This window comes from Drosophila obscura, unplaced genomic scaffold (assembly GCF_018151105.1).
Source record: "Drosophila obscura isolate BZ-5 IFL unplaced genomic scaffold, ASM1815110v1 contig_192, whole genome shotgun sequence".
In the NCBI taxonomy this organism is placed as follows: domain Eukaryota; kingdom Metazoa; phylum Arthropoda; class Insecta; order Diptera; family Drosophilidae; genus Drosophila; species Drosophila obscura.
In genome coordinates this window covers 4,039,782-4,064,094 of record NW_024542781.1, presented here as the reverse complement: position 1 = coordinate 4,064,094, position 24,313 = coordinate 4,039,782, and the positions used below count along the sequence as shown (strand labels likewise).

The 24,313-nt window shown below is 46.5% G+C and overlaps 2 protein-coding genes across 6 annotated transcripts in view; one reads left to right on the top strand and one right to left on the bottom strand.

Moving 5' to 3' along the window:
* Window positions 1–256: 256 nt before the first annotated feature.
* The window catches only part of LOC111071053 (TBC1 domain family member 4), a 30,254-nt gene continuing 6,197 nt past the window's right edge, over window positions 257–24,313 (bottom strand). Inside the window, exons 3-10 of one of the 5 annotated variants that reach the window (XM_022362154.2) lie at window positions 17,550–18,053; window positions 5,269–6,035; window positions 5,015–5,182; window positions 3,259–4,146; window positions 3,046–3,188; window positions 2,394–2,986; window positions 1,752–2,321; window positions 257–1,691 (exon numbers count right to left, since the gene is read on the bottom strand). In XM_022362154.2, the coding sequence (XP_022217846.2) occupies window positions 633–1,691; window positions 1,752–2,321; window positions 2,394–2,986; window positions 3,046–3,188; window positions 3,259–4,146; window positions 5,015–5,182; window positions 5,269–6,035; window positions 17,550–18,053 (4,692 nt within the window). In that variant the 3' untranslated portion in view covers window positions 257–632. Of the gene's footprint in view, window positions 1,692–1,751; window positions 2,322–2,393; window positions 2,987–3,045; window positions 3,189–3,258; window positions 4,147–5,014; window positions 5,183–5,268; window positions 6,036–10,836; window positions 11,772–12,322; window positions 12,490–17,549; window positions 18,054–24,313 lie in introns of those variants that run through there. The other 4 variants (XM_022362157.2, XM_022362156.2, XM_022362155.2 and 1 more) reach the window with 4 other exon arrangements.
* On the top strand, window positions 22,392–23,865 carry LOC111071055 (serine/threonine-protein phosphatase 2A activator). Its single transcript, XM_022362159.2, has one exon. The coding sequence runs from the start codon at window positions 22,504–22,506 to the stop codon at window positions 23,791–23,793; it is 1,290 nt and encodes a 429-aa protein (XP_022217851.2). The 5' UTR covers window positions 22,392–22,503; the 3' UTR covers window positions 23,794–23,865.

Below are 24,313 nucleotides of genomic sequence, written 5' to 3'. Positions count from 1 at the left end.
ACTTAGGATAATGATTAAGAACTAATTTACTATACTAAAGGTAACCAAAGAAACGGAAATCGAGTAACAACAAGTAAGCTACTAAGTAAATTCGTTAAATATTAAGTTAATAGTGAACGGAAAACTAAACTTAAACAAGCTACAGACTCTTTCTTGAGTGCCCTGCCTCCTTTGATTTGGTTTTATTTACTTTTCGCTGTGGCTGCTGCTTTCAGGGTGCGGTGCGGCGTGAGGTTATAAATCTTTTATCTTTCAAAACGGTAGCCAAATCTATAAAACCTTGAAAAAGCATTTGTCCAATCCCTTCGTATAAGCATACTACATATATGTAGGGGGGTATAAGGGGGTACTATATATTATGTTGGGGGTGTGGGTGGGGGTTTGTTTATAACGATTGCGTGACTTGCGGAGCAATATATATATATGGCAACATTTTGTGCGCGCATTGACACAATTTGAAAACGAAGTAGTTATAGGTTGACTTTATATCTAAGCCGCAACAGAAGTTCGTAAGTAGCACGACTAAGCTGTCCGTCCGTCTGTCCGTCCGTCCGTTACCAGGTCCTGGACTCTGCTCAGGGGTTTGGCTCGCGATAGAACCCGCGAAGCAGCTTGCTGATGAATCAAAACCGTTAGCTGCGGCCGGTGGTCGCTGCAGGAGGTGCCAGCTCCACCGGAACAGGCGCCACACCCACAGACGACTCTGTGCTGGACTGGTGCTGGACAACGCCAAGAGGAATGGCTCTCATGTGGTGCACAGGACGTATCGACTTGAGCTGGGTTGTGCCCTTGAAGCGCACATTCACATCGCCGCCTACCATGCTGAGCGGGTGCATGGCCTGCTCCTCCTCGTGTGGCATCGCCGCAATACTAGTTGCGGGTGGCGCCTGCTCCATCGGCCCTGGCGCTGGTGCAGTGGTGATGGCAATGCCGCTGCTGCTGCTGTTGCTGCTGCTGCTGCCGTACGTCTGACGAGTCGCTAAGGGGGATAACGCTGGCGGCGTGGTCTTGTAGCCCATGCGGCTGAAAATACTCCCACCGCTGCTGTTACTCGCAGTGCTGGGCGGGCTGAGGGGCGTGCCCACGCCAGAGTCCACCTCCAGTGGACTCTTGATATTCGCGACGAACTTGTCCACGTGCTCGGGCAGCTTCAGCTCGTCCAGCTTTGTTTGCATGACGGTCCGTGCACTGGCATTGTCCAGCAGGCGATTGGGCCGCGGGGGTGGCGTGGGCGCGACCGCGACCGCGGGGACTGGCTCATTGGCTGGGGCATTGCTGGATTGGCCATTCATGCGGTGCTGCTGCTGCTGCTGTTGACGCAGCTGCTCAAAAAAAGGTGTCTTCTCCTTCCTCTGTTTTTGTGGCGAACCAAGTTCGTCTTTTTCGGTCAGCTCTTCGAGCACCTTGAGGGGAAACCCCAAGTGACTGTTCACTGAGATGGATTTGCCGATCTTGCGGTCGGCGAAGATTGGGCGGCGGCGCTGTCGTTCCAGGTCATCCAGCTGCTGGAGCATGCGTCTCACCTCGTTGGGCAGCTCCAGGTCGGGATTGTGCTCCACCAGTTGGCCCACGTACCGGCCCAGCGTCTGTATGGTCAGCTCCAGCGACTGCACCTGCGACTGCAGCGAGGTTATCTGCGATTGCTGGGAGGAGCGTGTGGTCTCCAGCTGAGCAATCGAGGACTGGGCGAACTGCGGATGGAAGTGGGTCAGTCACTGCGTAAGCTATAGAGATTTGGATTTGGAACGCACCTGCAGCTGCTGCTCCAGATGCTGATTCTGCGTCTTTTCCCTGTTCAGCATCTCCAGGTGATGGTTGGTGGTGGTGATCTCCTCCTGCAGCACGTTGTACTCCACGTTGTACTCGGCCAGCTGCTTGCCAATGTCCATGGAGAAGACCAGCTTCATGATCTTCTCCATGTAGCTGGGCTCGATTTTGGGCACCACCGTCTTCAGGTAGTCCATGATCTCCTCGAAGTTATCCTTGGCCAGCAGCTGCTGTTTGTGCACGGACAGCAGCGCAATGGAAAACTTAAAGATGACGTCGGAGGACTCCAGGAAAATCAGGTCGAAGACGCGTGCCACGAAGCCCAGGGGGAACTGGGAGCTGAACACGGTGAGGATCCAGGGAGCCGCGTACAGAGTGGGCGACACATCGTTCTGATCAAGCCACACGTACAGATCGGGCAGATGGTCCTTGACCAGGCGAGAGAGCTGGTACAGCTGCAGCTGGAACTTCTTCATGTCTGGCAGGTATTTGGTGCGCATGTTGCCGCGGAACATCAAATGCTTCAACAGCTGGAAGGCGTTCGCCTCGTCGCACTGAAAAACACATATTGAAAACCATATTAGGGCACAGGACATTCAGGAGAGATTCGAGCAAGGCAAGCCTACGTGCAACAGCAGAACGCCACAGATGAAGCCGAGACCCTGGCAGTAGCCCAGCTCCGGGTCGAGTATGGAGTAGGCCTTCAGCAGATTGAACAGCGAGAGCTGTCCCAGGCCCAGGGGATCCTTGTAGAACTGATGGTTGGGGAACGTCCTGCCCAGGTCTATGAAAATCGCGTGCTGGTGCTCGGTGAGGTGCTTGAGCAGTGTGTGGTACGGCGTATTGAAGTTGGGGAATCGCTTGGTGTCCACCGGCGCCGTGTTCATGGAATGCTGCTCTGCCAGGAAGGTCCACACATCGCCGCGCTTCGACCGGGGCACTCCGGTGCGGATGGCATGGCCCAGCACCTTGGGATCCTTCTTGTTGCCGATCTGCGTGGAGTTGCGCTCGATGATCTGCTCCCAGCGCTCGATCAGCTGCTTGTCGCACGGCACTATCTCCTCGTAGTCCAGCTTGATGCGCTTCAGCTCGTTCTCGTTCTGGCGCAGCTGCAGAATGGCATTCTCCGTCTCCATGCGGTTCAGCATGATCGTCTGCCGTATGGCCGTGCGCCACAGCTCCCGCAGCTCGGCCGCATCGCGCTTTCCCCTCTTTGCAGCTGCAATCGGATAAAGCCATCATTACATCGTACTTCAATCGAATGAAAGGACAACTTACGCTTGCGCATGGGCGACAGGAATTCAGTGGGCACCTCGCTGTCCAGACCCTTAGAGGGGGTCACTACGCTGTTGAGTATGGCCTGCCGCCAGGAGCCCTGATGTGTCTCCGCCTCCTTGGGGCTGTTGCCTACCTTGATGAATCTGCTCGCGGACCAAAAATATGGCAATCAAATGGTGGATTCCAGGGAACAATTCGAATGACTCTACTCACATGTCCATCATGGGGCTCTTGAGCTGCTCGGCGGTGGGCTTGTTGCTGGGACTCGCTCCCACGGTGTTCGAGCGGGAGCGGAAGCCCTCGGGAGGCGACTCGGTGCCAAGCGGTTCGGCTGAGCCCTCCCTTATGTCGCGCAGATTGTGGGGCGGCACGGCAATGTCGTCCTTGGAGGGTTTCCGCTTCAAGAGATTATCGAACGAGTTGGTCAGCGAGCGCTTGGCCTTCATGAAGATGGTGCTGCCGCCGAGATACTGGTTGAGGAACTCCGAGCGGTTCTCCGCGGTGTCGTGTACATGCCGCTGCTGCCTGGACTCGCAGTGGGCGCGCAGTAGCATCATGAGGAACTGGTTCTGCTCGGCCACCGGGGAATTGGTCTTCTCGGAGCCACAGAACTTGGCCCACACGATCTCCTGCTCATCGTCGTTGAGAGTCTCGATTCGACGCAGGATCAGGGCCTGGGTCTTCTTCTCGGACAGTCCCTCCACGTCAGTGCAGAGCTTGTGGTACCACAGCATGGGGCAGTGCTCGCAGCTGAAGATCTGCGTCTCCTGCTTTTTCTTCTGCTCCGCACAGGTGTCGAATGCCTGGGCGATGGCAGCCACAATGTCGTCGCACACGTGCTCCGACTGGCACTTGAACACGTACCCGATGTAGCCCTCGTTGTTCAGCTCGCGGCAGATGATGCCGAAGTGGTCCAGCGACTTCTGGCCGTGCACACAGCTGGCCACGTCCTTGAAGTCCTTGTAGAGCAGCACCTGCTTGCGGTCCGGCGAGATCAGCCGCAGATCGCAGCGTCCCACCAGGAACACCATCGTGCGGTTCTGTTCCACGTACGGCGGGATGCAGCCCTGCGAGGCGGATCGATCCCTCTGCTTGGGTATGCTGCAATTGGCAGGGTCAATACGGTGTCAATGGGGTCAGGTCAGTGAGGGGCACACTAGCTACTACCTGGGAAGGTGTGCAGGTGCATAGAGGCAATGGGTGGGGTGCTGCCAGGCAGGCGAAACAAACGAAAAACGAATAACGAAAAAGGAAAGAGGAACCAACAAATCTAAATCTACATATATTCGGTGGCCTTCATACCCCTAAGGATGAACCTCATACGTACGTACGGATATTCAATATTCAATCAGTTTCCGTATTCAATCACATTTTGGCAATCATTTCGAATAGCCAAACATAGCCCTTATCGGCGAGACTCGATTCGAGCATCGATGTGCCATATCATGCACAGGACATGTATTTTGTTTTTGGATACTGAGGAATGCAGCTGACTGGGCCAGCAGCGGCAGCGGCCGAAGCAGAGCCACTTTTGTCTCCTTTGCCCTTTCCTCTTGTGCGTCTGACAGGAGTCGAAGGTTTGTCGAAGAATAAATCACTGTTCCATTCTCACGAGATAAGATTCGAATTTTGTCAGGGAGTTTAATTCTCTCTTTCTGTGATGAGTATTGAATTTTGGTGAACAGCTTTAACGACACAAACGATACTTTAACGATACAAAGAGCACAGGAAGCTTTAAGAATTCGTGAATTTAGTGGTAATATACATATATATACATATATAATCGGTTGCAAATACTAGTACGTGTATATAATACACAGTCGTAGTTTTCTTCGAGTATTATTGGTACTCGTATGGGTACTCTAAGGCGTATGGACGGCCACCGAATACGAATAATTGGTAAACGAAAAAGCGAATCAAACTATGCAAATCATGCGTCGGGAGGGCGGACTACTGGGTGGCCACTTACTTCTCGAGCGCATAATTGGGATGCAGCTGACTGGGGCCAGCAGCGGTAGAGGCAGAGGCCGAAGCAGAGCCACTGGCACTGGTTGATGCCGCGCCCTGGTCCCTGGGCGGCGTGGGCTGCTTGTTAACAATGACATTGGGCGCTTCCAGCTGGCTATCCTCGGTTTGGCTTTGAGGTGAGGTTGGGCAACACGAAAAAGTTTTGGGCGAAATGTCAGGGGAAAAGTACTCGAGGCTGCTCTTGGGGCTACTTACTGTTCCTTTTGGCCCAGTTCGATCTGGCTCTGGCCACGCAGCAGAGGGCGCTTCTCGGGCGACTTGTTCTCCTTGTTCTCCTCGAGGGGACGAGGTGCGGCCCCCTCCTCGGCGCCCGTCAACTGCAGCTTCACTTGGGGCCTTCCCCGGGGCTCTGGCTCTTCCTCAGGCTGCTGATGCTGCTGCTGCTGCTCCTGCTCCTCATCCTCCTCCTTGAGATCGTGACTCTTGAGACTGCTGACGGTCTTGGCCTCGATACCCACACCCCCCTCGCTGCTGAGGGACATCTTGCGGTTCTGCAGGAGCCGCAGGCGCTGCGCGTCGTACGCCTTGAACTTGGGCAGGGCGTCGTCGATGAAGGTGTTGGGCACCCGCTTCTGGGACACTCGAATCTTGCCCACGTACATCACCTCGAAGAAGTGCGTGTGGTTCGGCGAGATGTCCGCCAGCAGGGAGAGGTTGCTCTGGGCCGAGGTGGATGTGGGAATGTTCACGGTGCCGGAGGAGCTGCTCAGGCCGTGCGTGTACGACTTGGAGGCCTTCATCTTGGAGCTGATTGGATTGGGACTCGCATCGTGCTGGGCATGCCGCATGGCCTCGCTCATCTTCAGATTCGTCGCAGGTGTGGCATGAATCCCGTTTAGGGACCCATTCGAGGCGCTGTGTCCTCCTCCGCCGGCGCCACCAATCAACGTCTGCGGAATGCTGCCCACAGAGCCGCCAAGCGTGTGGGCCGGGTCCCGCATCTGGTGCATCAGCTCGGCCATCTGCAAACGGAACGGCAAGAACTCGTGAGTCAAAGCTGTCTGGGATTGGCATTGGGATTGGGATAACGATTAGGATGGGAACAGTTTCAACGTGCCGTCATTACAAGAACAAAGACTATCGCCCCTCATTTCCTCCCACAGTTTTATGGATGATTGGATGGATGTCCTTGACTCCTACATACATGCATGTATCCGCCCCACTTGAATCCGTTTCCCGTTTAGCTTATGCTGGGGTCTGGGGCTTTACGACTCTCCAGCATACGACAAAGTTTATTATGTGAATCCGGAATTCAGAGAAGAGGCTTAGGGACATCTCCCCGTCACTTCTGCATCAATTTTCGGGAATGGCGCAAGTCCAATAGGCCCCACTATGGCTATGCTTAATCGAACATAAAACCATTCCCGTCAAGTCGAAAGTATCGAGGTCCTTCACATTTAAACAAATGAATAATCCATTAATCCTTTTGACTTTCCAATCAACTATCAACTATTGCTTAAGCTCCTGCAAATGAAATCTTCGTACGAAAGACTGGCCAAGTCCTTGTTCCTAGCTGCCCGTATTGATCCGAGAGATACGATTATGCAAAAACAAAATAAATGTCGTGCGAATGACGACTCAAGTCTCGACTGCTGCCAGCTACAAAAAGCCTGCCCACCACTTCGCTGTCTATGCATGGATATCTGCCTAAGGCAGGGCGATTACTTCTATTCGAATTTGAATTTCTTAAGAATGGGTTCCCATCTTCCGTGACTCAGTGATCATGTTCAATGCTCATGGCGCAGACATCGCGTCTGCCCTGCTCTGCCACCGTTCTTGGGGGACGCTGGTGCCTCCCCTATATTGCCCGAATCCCTCTTCCCCACACGTGTACTCGTTTTGCAGTTGGATGCATCAGCTGCTGCCGGCGTGATGCAGATGAGGCTCTGGTCGGTTCTTCTCGCTGGTGTTCATTCAGAGAGCGGTGCAGCCTGCGCCTGCTGCCCCCTTGCCCCATTTTTGGTTCATTGAAAAGCTGCCAAAAATGATTGCAGCGGCTGCCAGCAAGTTAAAAGTCCAATGCCATCCCCACTCTCGGGGCATGCAGCTGTCTGTCAGATGCGTTTCGTATATGTATCTCGAAGATATATACATACATCCATATATACAATGCATACATATGTACACTCAACTAATTGTAATTTATCAGCAATTTTAAGGCACAAATTTAAGCAAACAAACGAAATAGTTATCTTCCCAAATTGATTTCAATTTGACTTCTTCTCTTTTCGGGATGCGAGGAAGAGATTCCTCGTCCCGTAGCGTTGATCAGCCGCTCGCCGAGTGATCGGATCGTGACGTCATGTGCGGAACAAAATTGACCAAACGACACATGTGTAGTATTATATACACCCTATATACATATTCTATATAGTACATGTATTTTTCTATTTAGATTTCTGTGGCACGCTTGACAACGCGTGTTTCCCAAAGTGTGCGGCAGTAGATTTCATTTTTATTATTTTATTATTTTTGTTTACGAAAACAAGCACCACAAATACATAAATAATGCAGAAACGCTCGCAGGAATCCAATTCAACGTCACGTTCGCCTCGCGTTTCGCTCCCTGCCTTTGTCTTTCTCCTCGTTTTACGTGTTTGCAACATTTTTTTATTATTGCAATACTTTTTCTGCTGTTGTGCTGTTGCTTTTTTTTGCATTAAGACATTCATATTAAATGCCGAGTCAACAGTACCCAACCTATCCGAAATAAAATAAAACAGAACAGAAAAACAAACCCCCGCCCTGACAAGCCTCAATGCCAGCCAACAAATTAAAATTCGAATTCAAATTACAGGCGATTTACAGGCGATTTGCATGCGCTTACATATGTACATATAATCTCCCGCGATTTTATGACATTTTTGCCCGTCCCCCATTTTTGCCGTCCCCCAACTACAAACAGTTTAAAACCCAAAACCAGGAAATGCAACTAAAAGAGCGAAAGCAGTTAACGAACACACTAAGATGACCTGCACATGACCTATTCACGAAATGATTTATCTGGAAATCAGTCAATAAACAATACAATCCTCTTTTTAATTATGACGGCTTGTGCATAGGCACATGTAGAACAGAAGTACAAATATATATTTTGTTTGGATAGATACTGGATGAGCGAATATACAATAACACAAACAACTCAGACATACAGTAAGGGGTTTAAAATAGAATAATGAAAAGTGCACTGCGTGCAAAGTGCACAAAGAATATACAAAAATGTAACTACAATTTGCTTGAATCATTTGCGTAGAGACGGCTTAGTGGTTGGTTTTTTTTTTTCGCTTACGTAGAGGAGCCATAATAAAAATAATTCACATGGAGTCTTTTTTGATTTTCCAGTATAATCGAACTCGGTAAGCCTAAGCCAAACGTGCGATTGAAACGTATTATTTATAGTTTATATTAGTAGCTTTTATAGTAGGTTCCCTTTCACGATATGGATCATAAATATAGCCAGAATGAAAATTCATTTTCAGTTGCTTCCCCCCCCCCCCCAACTCCCATTTCCCTCTCGCACACATTTGCCGCGTTAGTACCAGCAACTAGGTAGCTAGGTACTTGTACAACTACATGTCAGATGTAGAGATAGACCTTGTATGTAGACCTGATTTAGCAAAAATGTAAATGTTAGATTAATAAAATTATACCATTAAAGTTCAGAAAGCTGTGCCACTTTGCGAGTGACCAATTGGCCTTTGTATCCATACATATATACATACATATGTATGTATGTACATTTATAGGTTCCCTTTCACGATATGGAAAATATCTCGTATAGCTTTAAGCACATATTGCCTAGACCTAGCAAATGTAGGTCGGGGGCCCGGGCCAATGGGTCCTCTATTCTACATATGTTGTCTTGTTGTGAGAGTCTCTCGTTTAGCTTTAAGCACATATTAGCCAGACCAGCAGAGGCAGCATTCCCCGGAATGCTGATGATGCCCCCTTCCCTCCCTTTCCAAATAGATGTATACATATCTGACCCGTGTGTACAGAATCTACAGAATTATATGTATCGTGTCAGCATTTTCATGTCATCTTTTTTGCCGCTAGAGCTAGACGTGTCTGCTGTTATCGCAGCTCGTTTGCTTTGCCGTTTTATGGCTTTTATGCAATTGGAAAACTGTAATGCCCGGGTGCCTGGTGAATAGCTAAACCTGGTATCTGGCCTTGCATTTTAAAGAGTTGCAGCAGCTGTCCACCCTGGGGCACAGCCCGTTGAACCCATCGACAGACCCAGTCGCAGTTTCAGCCCAGAGGACCATTCGATTTGACGACAATGGGGCAGCAGCAGCGTTATTGCAAGTGTGAGGAGACCTCTAACGAGCTTGTTTACATTCGATATAGACTCGTTTTAAGGTCAAGACTTTGTGCATTGCGTTGCCTTGCCAATTTGTGCTGCTGCCGGGTTCGATCTGGTTTGGACTGGGCGCGATTTGTTCCGGCGCATTTGAAAAAACAAATCAACGTTCTGCTCCCTAGTATCACCACGAGTATTACGAGTACACTCGTATTATGTGCTTATCCATCTGCCGAACAACTGCCGAAATGCGATATTTGTTTTACTCCAATTCGAGTTGCGGTATCTGCCCTTTCGATTTCCACGAACAACGACGTAATCGCCTGCACAAATAACTTAACGACTGAATGTTGGACTTTGGTGCAATGTGACACTACACCAGTGCGTAGCTTGAATTATAGTTTCTATCATATTGCATTGACACTGAATTTCCTTCGCGGGCAACTTTGTGCTCTGAAATATTCGATATTATTTCCTTGCCCGGAAATTTGAGACCGGTTTCTCAAGAGGGAGAATAAAAAGCCAATACACACTAGAGGCAGGGCTCTACGATAGACAATATTTCAGATTCTGCAACGTCAATGGCAAGTAATTAAGCATTTGAAATACATTTTCCGCTTTCCAAGCGAATGTTTTGTGCCCTCAATACTTTAACCACTCGAAGCTTTTGCAACTCCTTAGCTCGAACAAACAATAAAGCACCAAGGGCAGGGGTTGTTGAACAACTTCCGAAGCCCCTCAAATGGGAAAAGTTAAGTCAGCGGAAAAGTTAAAGCTACAAAAGCAGTTTTTTTTCATTCCTTTCCGAATTGTGACGCTCTTTTAGACACCAGGGCCGCCATGGCCACGGTCAAGAGGAAACTTTTTCTGGCGCCTATGGCTGCTAAAAGTAAATTCCCTGACCCTTCGGCCACTTGGCACGCGCGAGGAATTTAATTTGATGAGAAGTTGAGGACGGAAAATAGGATGGATAGATGGGAAATGCAGAGAAACACTTTATATGGTAATGCTCAAGATGGGAATATTCAAGGCATTTGCATTGGAATTGTCTCTCCTCTTAAATTTCAATTAAATCCATGAAAGGTGGAGGGAACTGGCGAAACGAAACATCTACATGGTATTATGGAAACGATGCCATGGCAGGGGGGAGGACCGATTCAAGGGTAAATCAATTAATGACAAGTGGAAGCCAAGGTTAGGTAGAAGATACTTCGAGCGGGGCTGGAGCGGGAGTTAGCTGTTAGCTTGGCCTAAACGCTGCAATTAGTTGGGAACAAAAGAACAAAGCAATCAAATCACAGCGGTGCATGCATACGTATTACGTAACAAAGCCATTGCATAAGACAGCACACAGACACAGAGGCAAACAATGCACCATGAAGTAAATCGCACAGGCAACCGAATTGAATGGAAATCAAATGAACGGACTAGATCCTCCCTGGATCCGAATTTGTACGTACGGCCCGGCTCTTGTTGAGCACAGATGCATCGCTGACCGAGGTTGTCAGGATGGTGTCCCGATGGAACGGCACAGTGAACATATTGAAGCTGCTGATCCTCCGACGCGTCTGGATTCCAAAGACTACTTTATGCTATCACAAGATTCTATATTGAGCGTGTTTTCTTGTTTCTAGGTCAAAGTTTCAATTTATATCGATATCACAAGATTTCAATGACTAAAATCATCTCTTTTTATAAAATTATTAAACTGTTGCAAACAAATTCAATAATTGATTAATATATATATTTTCTTTCACTGTGACTTTTTGTCGTATGTCGATTTATTTGATTGCCTGTTTTATGTAATCTTAATTAAAAAATTACTCGATTCACTTTTGATTATCTTTTTATGTATTTTATTTATTGTATTCACTTTTGATTAACTTTTTATTTCGACAACTTATAATAATCCACTTGTTTCCCATTATATTTGATTGATGATGGAAAATATTTACACCATTCTGATTTTTTATTGGCTAAATAATTTGAAAAAAGAAAACTGTTTTTATTAATAGATAATTCTTTTTTTCTCCCACTTTTGTCAATGGAACATTTTTATATTTTATATCCAAATGTTGAATGTTATCCGTTGGGGCTATTGGATTATTATCAGTAATTTATGAATTATTATCACATTATTCATACATACATAAGTATGCACATATTTACACACACAAATATGTGTGTACACTGTACATGTGTATGTACTATCTCACACACCCCCCATTTCAATGATCCAAATACTACGAGAATATCCACTCGGGACGTGTATCTGCGTATACCGGACCTTACGCGATGCCCATTTACTTTGAAATGACCGTCAAGGCCCGTGACAAATGCGATTCGAGTGTGGTGTGTTTCGATGGCCAACAGATTCCCGCGACTAACGAAAGTATTTTCGAATTTCGAACAAACAGTCGGCGCAACGGATCAGCTGTTGGAGAGAGAGAGAGTGAGTGAGGGTGATCGGCAGACAGAGAAGGGACAGAAGGGTCAAAGTACCGTCTGCTGCGCTTGGCTGCCCGATAAATCATTATAATTACTAAAGGTTCCCAAAGCTGCACTTGTCTCTAGTATAACCAATTTGCGAACGAGGAGAACCTCCGCCTCAGGGGAGTATCGGGCCGGCCACAAGTACCGATAATGATACATACAATACAATGTCAGTGTGTATTTATAACTGTATAGATATACAAATACATATGCATACATATGTAGCTTGTGCATTTGTTTATCCATCTATCTTCTATCTTTATGTATCTTGCGCCCCTGCTAATTGTCGCGTTAATTGACTTTGCTTTGGGTCGGAATTGATTTCGATGTCGAGATGTTTGCGAAAGGCAATTTGCGGACAGCCACTATGCTCGTACAATATTTGGGACAATGAAAGCCTATTCAGATTGAGTGCCTCTGCTTACTCTGAGCGGAACTTGATGTAACCCTAACCTGAGTTTACAGTCCTTCTTCAGAGCATAGCATTAACATGGATCCGGTCCAGCGTCGACCCCACGAGGAGAGTGTGTCTCAATTGATTTGTTTATCTTCATGTGGCATTTCAATTGAGCGGAAAATATGAATCTTGTGGATATGTCAAGGCACACCGAAACGTGTATGTACATTCATACATATGTATGTAAATATATATATAATTAAAATATCTGTATTTGCGTACATATACACGTGTGTATGTATTTTGTTTTGGCTTTTTATTTCGTTGGCGTGTTTCAGTAACCGATTTATTTTTATTTTCTATACGTTCTGTTTTCGAGTTTTTATTTGCTAATCACTTTTTTACACTTTTTGTTTGAGTTTTGTGCGCCCAACGCTAAAATCAAGTTTATTTTTTGTGCTCGTTCCACCCATTCGTTGAAGCGAACAATGGTAATGCTTTTAGCCCGGTTTGTGCTCAGTAACTCGTATTCATTTATTTACTAGATGTTTATTATAAGTATTTTCATATCGGCGTTTTACTTTCTGCCAACACTTTCGTTTGGGGGAGCTCTCGCCGCCTTCGAAGCGGAGCGCGCACGCGGTTCGATTGTCGTCAGACAACTGAGGGCAGCAGCGGCAGATCCCCAGCCAAGCGACGCGACAGCCACAGACATAGCAGCAACAGCCACAGAAACAGCAATAGCAACAACTGAATGAACAAAGCGACCTGCGCATGCGAAATCGAAGAAGCTACTGCAGCTACAGAAGTGAGGGCAATAGAGAGCGACAGAGCGAAATAATAGCAAGAGAAAGGTAGACAACGCTGCGAATACTTGATACGTGATAAATAAAATCATAAATTACTATCGTTCCACCGTTCACAGACAGGTCATGGCATATCCACCACCTGGCATTAGCCCATGGAATTCCAATTTGGGGAAACGGCAATCAGCGGAACCACAATCGATTGTCCGTTGTGTTGTCCAAAGGCAAAGGTTCAATCAACACTTTGTTGATAACTGGATGTTCCATTCAAGTCAATAACTAAATATTGTCTTCTCTTGTGCCTAAAAGGATTTTAAATATGTTATAGGGAGAGAAATATATTCTATCTGAATAAGAGGCAGTTATGCTCGATGCTAACTGCCTCGATGATAACTGCCTCTACTCAAAGCTGAGCAACGAACTTGGCTTCAATTCTTCCACCAGTACTAGGTAGCTTGACCTAAAGGCCTACTCCGGTAGGCCGTAAGGAAGCCACTGTAAATATTAAATATTAAATAAAGCCCATGAATCGCAAAATTGAGCAATAACACGTAATCAGAGTGATTAAGGCAAAAAGCAACACGCACAGACTGATCCGGGAAACGGGAAGAAAAAGATAAATAGAATCACTGGAACGACAGTGTGGGTCAGTGTGGGTATATTATTTGCTGGTACGTACGAAAGATCAATATACGTATGGTTGAAGAGCAATAAGTCTTTGTAATATGTACGAGTAATAATAATAATAATACGGACTAGAGATGATGTCTTGTGTCTGATCTAATACTGTCTGAAGTTGTAGTGTTGCTGAATCAGCTGGTTGAATCAGCAGAAAAGAACATGTTAACAAAACATAAGAGTAGCCTATTAAAAATATGTCGTTAAATTTATTAGATGGCAGTGAAAATCAAAGGTTCAGTAATGGAAGTGTTTTTTCAGATGCAATGGAACATTTTGTAGTTGCAAAAAGTATACAAACTTAAACAAATTTCAATCGTCTGGTATCCAAGTCAACAAATAAACTGAAATTGAACGCGGAAGTGGCTCTAAAATTATCAATAAAAGCCAGGCAGACAGCAGAACTAGGACAAGAACCAACAGCAACAGAGCGAACAGAAAATACCGAATATAATCTAATCATAGTTCGAGCTTCAGATACAAATGGGCGACAAATTCAATTTGTTTGCCAAGTTCCTCGAACGCCCCCATTCGCTGGGGAGATTCGACGAGCATAAAAGGAAGCGGAAGAATATTTTGCATGCAAAACGAGGAAATAAAAGTGAGAGGCAATTATAGGAAAGAGAGTGGTCCCCTTCCCACCTGCCCTATTTTTCTTAGTACCTTCCGACCCCTGCTGAATTCTCAATATTGTGTAGTTTCAAATAGTTTCTTTGTGCCAGAGTTGTTGCACAAGAATAGGCCAGAGCCACGAAAATGTTACGAAAAATATGCACAGCACTTTCCGGCGTGTACGGGATATGGTATACTCGTATCTCTACCAACAAATGAAGGTTTGAGCCTTTTTGTTTGTGTGGTGGGATTTCCAGACAGTCTCCAAACTGTTGACAGGACAGGACACAGGTTGCAAACATACTCGAGCACATGATAAGTTTCTGATGGAAGGCCCAACCGAGATATGGTTGACATTTGCCTTGAATGCCCATCTCTCGGCTGGGTTCCAGGTCCTGCCCAAAAGATGGTGGGGGTAGGTAGCCCTAAGTTTAAACAGGCGAATGGCAGCTCTGCGCCATGCGTCATTTAGCAAAGGACACGGCACGGCTCCCGATCCACCTGCTAATGATGCACAAGGACAGGCCCTGGCAGTTTCCAGCAGAACATCGGCCTGGCGAGGCAGAGCCTTAAATATTTATTAGCTTATTATTTGGTTAAAGTGCCGGAGTTGCTTCGGAGCACCATTGCGCCGGCTCCCCAAAAGCATGCCAAGCTAATCAGACTTCCCTCTCCTTTCCATGATATTAGCCTTAAGCATTTTTTTTTCAGCATTTTCCTAATGGTTTCCACTTTTGTCGCTTTCCCTCTCTCTCCGTTAAAAAAAGAGGGCTATAGGGATGGGCATAAAGTGGGTTTATCTCACCGCCTAATGGCAGCAATTAGTGCCTCAATTGTTGGAGAGTATGCAGAAGGGACAACTAGGCATTCAGGCTGAGGTGTGCACTGCTTATGATGCCTATATTGATATCCCTTATAGAACCCAGTTACAGTTAAAGCACTGACCCAGATATCTGAAATCAAACCAGCTGAAACTTTCCGGCAGCAGACACAGAACGGGGCCAAACTCTGCAACTATGCAACACCCACCCGCCGCGAAACCTGGCAATCAACAATCAGGCGGGGTCCACATCAATGCCAAAACACAGGTCAACTGACGTGCCAAAGAGGGAGGCGGAGCTGGCAAACTGACATGGGTTAAAACGCTTTTGACATGCAAAGAGCCAACAACAGGACCCGCGCACAGACAACACATGCTAAATCCTCTAGCAATTGCGCTTAAATTATGTGGCGTTCAATAAAAGTTCAGAAAACGAAAACACGCAAACTACGATTTTTGCCAAATGTTTAGTTTGATTTATACGCACTCGTACTATGACTACATATGACATACATATGTATGTATATTGAATGCCTATGCAGCCTAAAAGTATGCACTCATAAGTGCTTAGCTCTAGCATAACAGTGCTCGAAAGCCAGGTGTTCAAAAAACGAAACGACAGGTCGGTCAGGAGCGCCTGATCATGCTGGCCATCATATCTGGGGGATATAGTTTCTTATGGCTGTTATTTACACGACTTTAATATACCCCTATACCTCAAGGTACAAAGCAAGAAAAAACGGGGTCAGAAATACACACTTCTATGCACTGCACGAAAATAATAGTAAACAGTTTCTGAACAGATTCATTGTTTGATCTATTTAGTGTTATTTTTCCTCACCAATTACGAACTAAATTCTACAAAATCCTGAAATTTAATTTTTCATCCCTTTATTCCAAAACGAGAGGGTGTCACCGAGCTCGAGCTGCACGCCCTTGCGAATCAATTTGTTTTTGGCTGGTTCATCCGAAATTAGGATTTTGTGTGTGGCTGGGTTTCGGGGGAAGGTCGGGTCGGTTCAATCTACACTTCAGCCATAGGAGGAGCCTGTCGTGTGGGTGGTGTAGTCTAAGGGCCTTGGCATAGTGCTTCCACAGCTCCTGCTGCCATGAGCTGAGCTACTGCCTAGAACCCCTAAATCGGTTGATTCTCCTCTTGCGTTGCGAACTGTTTTAATTAGAAATGCAAGCGGAAGTCAATTTATGGCGTGCTGGGTGCCCACCACTACACTTGCGCTCAGGGAAGGGGTCAGACGTCCAAATAAAACACAGATCGGGGGTGTTTCGTGATAAGGAAAAAGGATCAAACATATTTGGGGTTATACATCGCAGAAGCTTTTAGCCAGTTATTGGTCAGACAAAGTGTTTGGTTCCTGCCTGAGACCACCACGTGGGAGAGTGAGACGCCAGTGGTGGGAACTCGCCTCTCCATTTGCAGGTTCTGTAGCTGAGTAATTTGCCAGCCACATAGTAAAATGATTTTATTTCAATTTCTGGTTCCTTAACTAGCAAGTCGTTACCTTGAATTTCTGATAGTTTACGGAACCAGTGCTCCATTGGAACCAGTGCTTTATATCTAAATGAAAGCCAGAATGCATATATGATTGGATGATGATGATCGATAATGTTATCTTTTCAATAATAATTGTACATAAATAAATCAAGTTTAAACAATTTTAATATTTTCATTTCTGCCTGCCAAAAATAAATCACCTACAAAATTATTATTACAAAAATATATATCCTTAGAAATCAGTGCCAAAAAGTCGCAGGAGAGTAACACCACACCACCAAATACCCAAGGGACTCGTTATCAGCCTGACCTGGCCTGATAAAATTAGTGAGACTCCGAAATGGTATTTAATTGCTGAAAGCGGCTTAGTATAGCCTCATCCTTATTTGTTTCTATTAATTTAAAACAATATTCACCTTGGAATATATACGAATGTAGATGACTCGTTCCCCTATTGCCTCCACTACATTTCAGAGACAAGCTACAACTAAGAATGGAAAATGCAATTAGAAATTTACATCTGGTATATTCTGCAACCAGAAATCGTCGCTCATTAAGCATCCCGAGCCATTGTTCCACCAACAAAGCCACAAAAACCTTTAGAGCTTTGGACCTCTTCCTCTACCGTTCTGTGCAATTTAATCCAAGTAGTTTCCATGGAAAACTATTGTGGGGAAACTTTTGCAAACATTTCCATTTGAGAGCATTTCAAAAGGCCACAAACTGTCCACACATGGTTCCTACAACAGACATACAACTGACACAATGTCGGCCCAGGCTGTCGACAACTTTTCCCATCCGTCATCCGGTTTTCATCTGGCTTTCCTCGGGCTTTGAGTGAGCCCTGAACTTACCTCCTCGATGGTTTCGCACTCAAACAGATAAATGTGCAGCAGCGGATCCTTAGGATCCTTCAGCAAGTAGACCAGCCCGGTGATGGGTCCTTGAAATTCCATGAAATTCTGCGGCTGCTCCACCGCTCCACTCCCGTCAGCAGCCGCTGCCGCAGCCGCCGCCGCCTGCTGCTGCTGCTGCTGATAAGCGGATGCCGCGCTGGACGAGAGCGAACCGTAGGATGTGGATGCGGTTAGGGTGTGCCGCAGTCCGTTTGCGGCCAGCGAGCTGCTGCTGCTGCTGCTGCCACCAGCCATCGAGGAGGTGGCGGCGCAGGAGGAGCCACTGCCTGCTGCCTGGCCAGCACTAGATTTCAGCTGCAGAAATCCATTGCCGATGCTCTTGGCCTGTGGCTTGTGTACGATGCGGCACATGCCCACGATGTGCTTCAGGGGATGGCTGAACTGCAGCTCAAAGTCCGAGTTGTACGACTCGAGTATGCCATTCTCAATGCCCATCGAGAGCTGCAAGAAAACCAAGAAATTCAGATGATTAATTGGGAGCCAAAACATTAAAAGTATCTAATTATTCTAACTTATATATTTTCAAGTCGCACGGGAAACTTGAAGGTGTCAGCCATTGCACGTAAAAATCCTAAACAGATACAGCAGATCACAAAACATTAAATGTTATATTTATTTATTATTCTTCGTCGAATGATGTTCATTAAATTAGTAAGTGCTTGTGAAGGAGTTCCGTTTCGAGTGGAAGGTAATGTTTAATTCGAAATGTAATTCCATCGTTACAGGAGTCCCAATTAAACCCGTTCTTTTCCGTTTTTTTTGTGGAATAGAAAGCAAAAGAATAGAATTAACCATGCTATGCCGTTTCCACTAGGCGAAGCAGATTAACAGTATTAAATTCTTTTTAATCAGTTTACATACTTGCCTGCACAAGTAGAAAAGAGAAAAGAGGCAGCAATGACAATGTGACATGCCTGCCAACATGGCAGCGTAGCAGCGTGGCAACGTGGCAACATGGCAACATGGCGGCTGCTCCATTTCCGGCAGTGTCCTCCGCATCCGCCTCCACCTCATCATTTGCTTTGGCTTCCTCTTCTGTCCTGGTTGTATTTTCGTTTCATTTTTTCCGTTTTGTTCTTGGCCCCTTTTTATGCTAACAACTACGAATACCAGAAAGCCTGGTAGCCAGGGAGTGTCAGCCAACTATGAGGTAAGGGTGAGGGTGAGGGTGAGTGTGGGTCTGTTCGAGGAAATTGGGTTGTGTGCTTAGGGTAGGGGCAGGGCAGGGTGTGTCGTTGTTGTGGCGGCGTTGCCAACTGCACGCGGCAGAAAAGAGGGTCGTTATGTTTTAGCCCCATTGGGGGGATCTTTATACGAGTATTGTACTATGTTCTGTATACTCGAACACGCAGCGGCACCAGTGGCTGGAAGGCAGGGGATTTTCCTTCAGTTTTCCGCTCTCAAAGGTTTTAAATGCAGGGAAATGTAAAAATAAAACGTATTGTTATGCCAATTTAGTTCACGGTGTGCTTAAAAGAAGAAAAAAACATCCATATACAATCTAAAGAGCATTAATCTTTGAACGTCTTTGAATAAAATCTCACATTTCAGTAATTAAAAATCGAAGCGAAAATTCCCTTCCGTGGCATGCCACTGGAAAAGCTCTGACAAAATGAAAACTTTTTCTGCGCAAATTAAATTAAAATCAAAGTAAAGTAAAGTAAAGTGTTGGGGTGTGTGCTGGGGCGGATCCATTGGATCCACGGGCTGGAGTCGTCAACTGGCAAAACTAAATACTAAGAAAAACAGAACGGGAAACTTTTAGCTCAAGCAGAAGGAAAGAGAAAAGAGGAAAATAAAGAACGTGTCATGGCTTATGGCAATACGAAACAGAGATGCCCTTCCACACCAGAAATGGGTTGTGTTTGGAGTAAGGCAACAACTAAAAGATACTTTGAGTGCTGTGTATTCCACACTCCACTCAACGCTGGCATATCCTTCTTCTTAGGGTATCAACACTCGGCGAATTATACGTAGCCTTAAAGAGTGCTGCTGCGGGAGCACGTCTAATGACTGGCTGCTTCCCGGCCACCTGGTAATCATTAGTGCCGACGCAGTCTTGGCTTGGGCGCAGTCCCCAGATTCGTTTCACCGTTTGGCATTTAATTAAAATTTGGAATATGTCTGACACACATACGGCAGCACTTAAGAGGGAGCCCCGACCATGACAATTTATTTTAATTAATTTCCTTCGACACTTGACGAAGGAGCGATCCCTGCTGTCCCTCACAGCAAACCCAGTCGCTCTGTCGCTGTGGATGATAAGGGGAATCGAGTGCCTGATAGACAGAGCAGACCCCAGGTGAATGGCGAATGGCGAATAAAAATAGAATTTAATTGATTTATCTTTTACTTTGATCCATTTTGATTCCAGCACATATAGAAATTGGGTTTCGTTCATCTAGTACTATCTGTGCTTACAATTTATCTTTAATGTTTCTCTTTCCATAGCCTTTCTACCCGACTGTACACAAATAAAGCCAGAGAAAAAGGGGATTCTGTCTCTTGCATTCACAGTTGCAGTGATTTCCTTTCATTATTCCATTGCTTGACAATAACCGCATCGAAATAGAAATGTATAAACAATATAATGGAAATTGTGACGCACGCTGCGTATACGTAATACTGTTGTTCTTTCCCCCTAGAACAATTGACGGCTTGGCCTCTTTAAAATCCCTCCCTTGCACCACCCTCCTCTGCCTCTTTCCCACTCACCATGCCTAATTGAATGAAAGCCATGTCACGTTTCTATATGTAATTACATGTGTATGTAGATTTAGGTATACAATTCACACTAGAGATGGACACGGATCGGAGCTTTCAGTCACGGACCATCAAAGGAGCCATTTTAGCCATTTTTGTACCCTGTACAAAAAGCGTAAAGGTATACCTGTGAGACATTATATAATTGATAGTGTATTATTGAATCGCCGTAGACTGGCAGGGTGTACTAAAAAGATCCGAATCATAAAGAATGCGCTTATCAACAAGAGTGCAGAATCTTATATTCAATCGGATCGTTTTTATTGCCAGAGTAATGGAAACAATATCCCGTGTCTAACTCTCACGATCACGCAATCTGTATCCGCCTATTTTTAAGCTCTTTAGGCACACGAACGATATTGGAGTACCTGGAGCACACGAGTTCATCCCTAGTTTGCACCTCGCTCTCTCGTAGCTTCGTTGCTATTGCTGTCTAGCCCTCACGCACTCCTGTTTCGCACTGACGTGCAGTTAGACGCCATGTCAGAAACAGCAGTGGATAGAAATTACTGCTGCAGTTGTTGCTTTTCCCTTTGCTGTTGCTTTCATTAGAACGACTGCCGCTGCCGTTGCCGTTGACTTCGCTGCCAGCGCCAAGCGTCGCGTGCTTTCGCCCAGTGATTTATTAATTTTAACCGTTTTTTCCCTGCTTTTCCATGCGGTAGCAGAAGCTGCCTGTCGGTGTGGTTGTTGCTCAATAAATTGTCCACAATTGCTCTTTACATTATTCGTTGTTGCTGGCGCACTGTAGCCATATAATTTGCATTTACTGCATTTGCTTTGCTGCTGCTGCTGTCGTCTTATTAACGAGTTGCACGCCTGAAATACTACTGCTAAAGGGTCAAGTCTAGAGACCTGGTCACTCCTTTCCATAAATACATTCTACGGAAGGCCAATTATTTACTAGTATATGCCCTATAATAATGGTACATATGTACATACAAACATATGTATGTATGGTTATATTTACGAGTACGAATATGTATGTATCTTATCTTGCAACACCATTCAACACATTACAACTTTCAACTACACTTTCATTGGTGATCCTATTGAAATCGAATATTAAATGAGTATTAATGTGGGCGGATGGTGTATCCCCCTATGTTGTCTGAGTACACAAATCCAATTAGCGAGAAGCAACGATGATCGCTAGACAACGACGAGCCGTAATGTTAGGAAAGACGAAAAAAGCGATCTGAAAGGTGTACGCCGCACACTGTACGGCGTACGGCAAATGGCAGACCGTCAATTCACGTTCCACCAAGTTTATGTTCTCACCAAGTGAGAGCAACAAGCCTGTCTACGTTGTGCATCTATACTTTATTTTTTAAATACATATTATCAATTAAAAATTATAATAAATAAAAACTCCACATTAGTCCTCTATTGAGTGTGGGAAATTAATGGCGATTTACTACATATGGGTATACTTTATTGAAAAAAATATTCTACCATATGCTAATGATACATATACATATATATTGATATAAATATATAGTTTATTTGATTAATAAAATGGTATCCCCTACCTTAGACAGTCACTAAGAGCAGGCGTGAACCAACGATTTGTATTGTTCTTATTACTATGTTTTTTCATACTTATGTACATACTAGTTTACTATCAGCAGGATTAATTTGTACCCATAAAAGTATGCTACCTTAATGCTGCCTCTGTTAAAGCATGCAAAAAGCACAAGTACAAATTGTATATATATGCAGCACTTATCTATCATTGAACTATTCCCCAAGCGTATCATATTCGGCAATTTACTACAGCTGATCGAGAGCTAAATAAAACCTAATTACTAATCAACGAGAGAGGCACTACAAGAGGCTGTTCCCAGCCTCAACCAGTAAATCGATCTCTTTTTGTTATCCCAACCATTTATGTTTCCACAGATATACTCGTATGGAGTGATATAGGGAGAGACATACTCTGAATAAAGACAGACAGAACTAAAGGAGTTGGCTTTGTTTTGTTTTATCCGGTAGATGTCTCGTATTGACAGCTGAAATCGATCATTGAGCATTTCCAAACACATTCAGGTCCAGCCTGAACACTGACACACCGCCAACAATACTTTGGGGATCCGATCCACAAATATTACAAATAAAATCTCAAATTATGGGGGAAACATGCGGCATGTCGCAGATGGACGCCAAGAGCAGGCTGATGGCCGAGTTCTCCAGCCAATCCAGCCTGGGGCCGGAGGCACGGATAGTGAAGCAGCAGGACGTGGACCTGTGGCAGGTCTCGGAGGCATACCACGAGCTGATTGCGTACATCAACACCGTGAGCACGACTATTCAGGGCCTGCGACTGAACGACAGCTACCCGGTCAGCCCGGCCATAACGCGGCTGGCGGGCATCTTCGACCAGCTGGAGGTCATGGTCCACGCCAATCCGCCGCTCGCGGTTGACAAAGCGGCGTCGTTTGTCAGCTCCATCGAGCAGGGGAACAAGGCCTACCGCCGCTGGTCGCGCAGCATGCTTCGGAGCATCTACCCGATGGTGGAGAAGGCGGTGCCCGCCAGCAAGTGCCACTACGTGAACGAGCTGGGCCAGTACCTGTCCGGCTCGTTTGGCAACGCCACCAGGATCGACTACGGCACCGGCCACGAGCTGAGCTTCCTCTTCTTCCAGTGCTCTCTCTTCCGAGCGCAGATCCTGCAGGAGGAGGACATAGCCGCCTCGGCCCTGGTGATCTTCGCCCGATACCTAAAGTTTGTGCGGCGTCTGCAGGTGACTTACACCATGGAGTCGGCGGGCAACAACGGGGCCTACTCCCTGGACACCTTCCAGTTCGTTCCGTTCCTCTGGGGCGTGGCCCAGCTGAGCTACGCGGCTCCCTTCCCGCCGCTCCAAATGCTCGACGCGGACGTGATTTCCCGCTACAAGTCGGATTACCTGCTGATCGGCTGCGTCAGCCACGTGTTGGACACCAAGATGGGCCCCTTCGCCATGCACTCCAGCCAGCTGTGGAGCCTGGCCGCCCTCTCCTCCTGGTCCAAGATCCACCGCGGCCTGCTCTTCATGTACCTCGACGAGGTGCTGACCCAGTTCGAGATCTTGCAGCACATCCGCTTCGGCAAGTTGATGCCCTTCAGCGAGGCCAAAAACGGACGACAGCTGGAGCAGGCTAAGCTGGGGGTCATGTCCCCGCTGCGCCGTCGGCAGTTGGAACTCAACCTCGGGGAAGAGGATCAGCGCCAGAAGGCTCCAGATGAGCACCCACATAAGAAGTCGGCGAAGTCTGCGCAACAGATCGGGTCTCCGTCCTTGGGGAGCACGGAGTTTAAAGATTCGGAGAGCATTCTATCCGTCGGCACCACCAACACCAGCCTGACGGATGCGAGTGTCCATCTACGGGCACCGTCCAAGGATGATGTTGAGGCTGTTGACAAGCCGCTATAGTCTATAGTCTCCACCTCCTCCAGATGGAGGAGTTCGTTTTGTTGTTGGCATAAATAAAATTGAGTTGCAGTTCGTGGCGGGATTTCTCTTGGGCTCCAAACCGGAGATGATGGGAAAACTGAGCAAATGTATGTGTCAGCGGAAGGATGCCCCACATGTCTCCCATTTTCATCTGCATCTGGGTACGCAACTCGTATGCAGGCAGAGTGGCAGCGATGTCAAGAGAGCGACAAACACGGATCCGAAAATCAGCAGACCACAAAACAGAGTCCCGTCAAATACAAAATTTCAGCCAGCCGGAAAGGAGTGGGTGGGCGACAGAGGAGTAGTTGGGAGTATAGCGCATACGCCACGTAAGCCAGAACAACACTCGAGCAGCAGCAGCAGCAGCAGCAGCAGTGTAGCAGCCTGACGATGATGAAGTGCGAAACCATTTATGCCACTGCAGATACTCGTACCACCAAGGAGGCAGAAGGCGGTGAACGTGAGGGGACAGGAGGGGACGGGACTCAAGTGACTC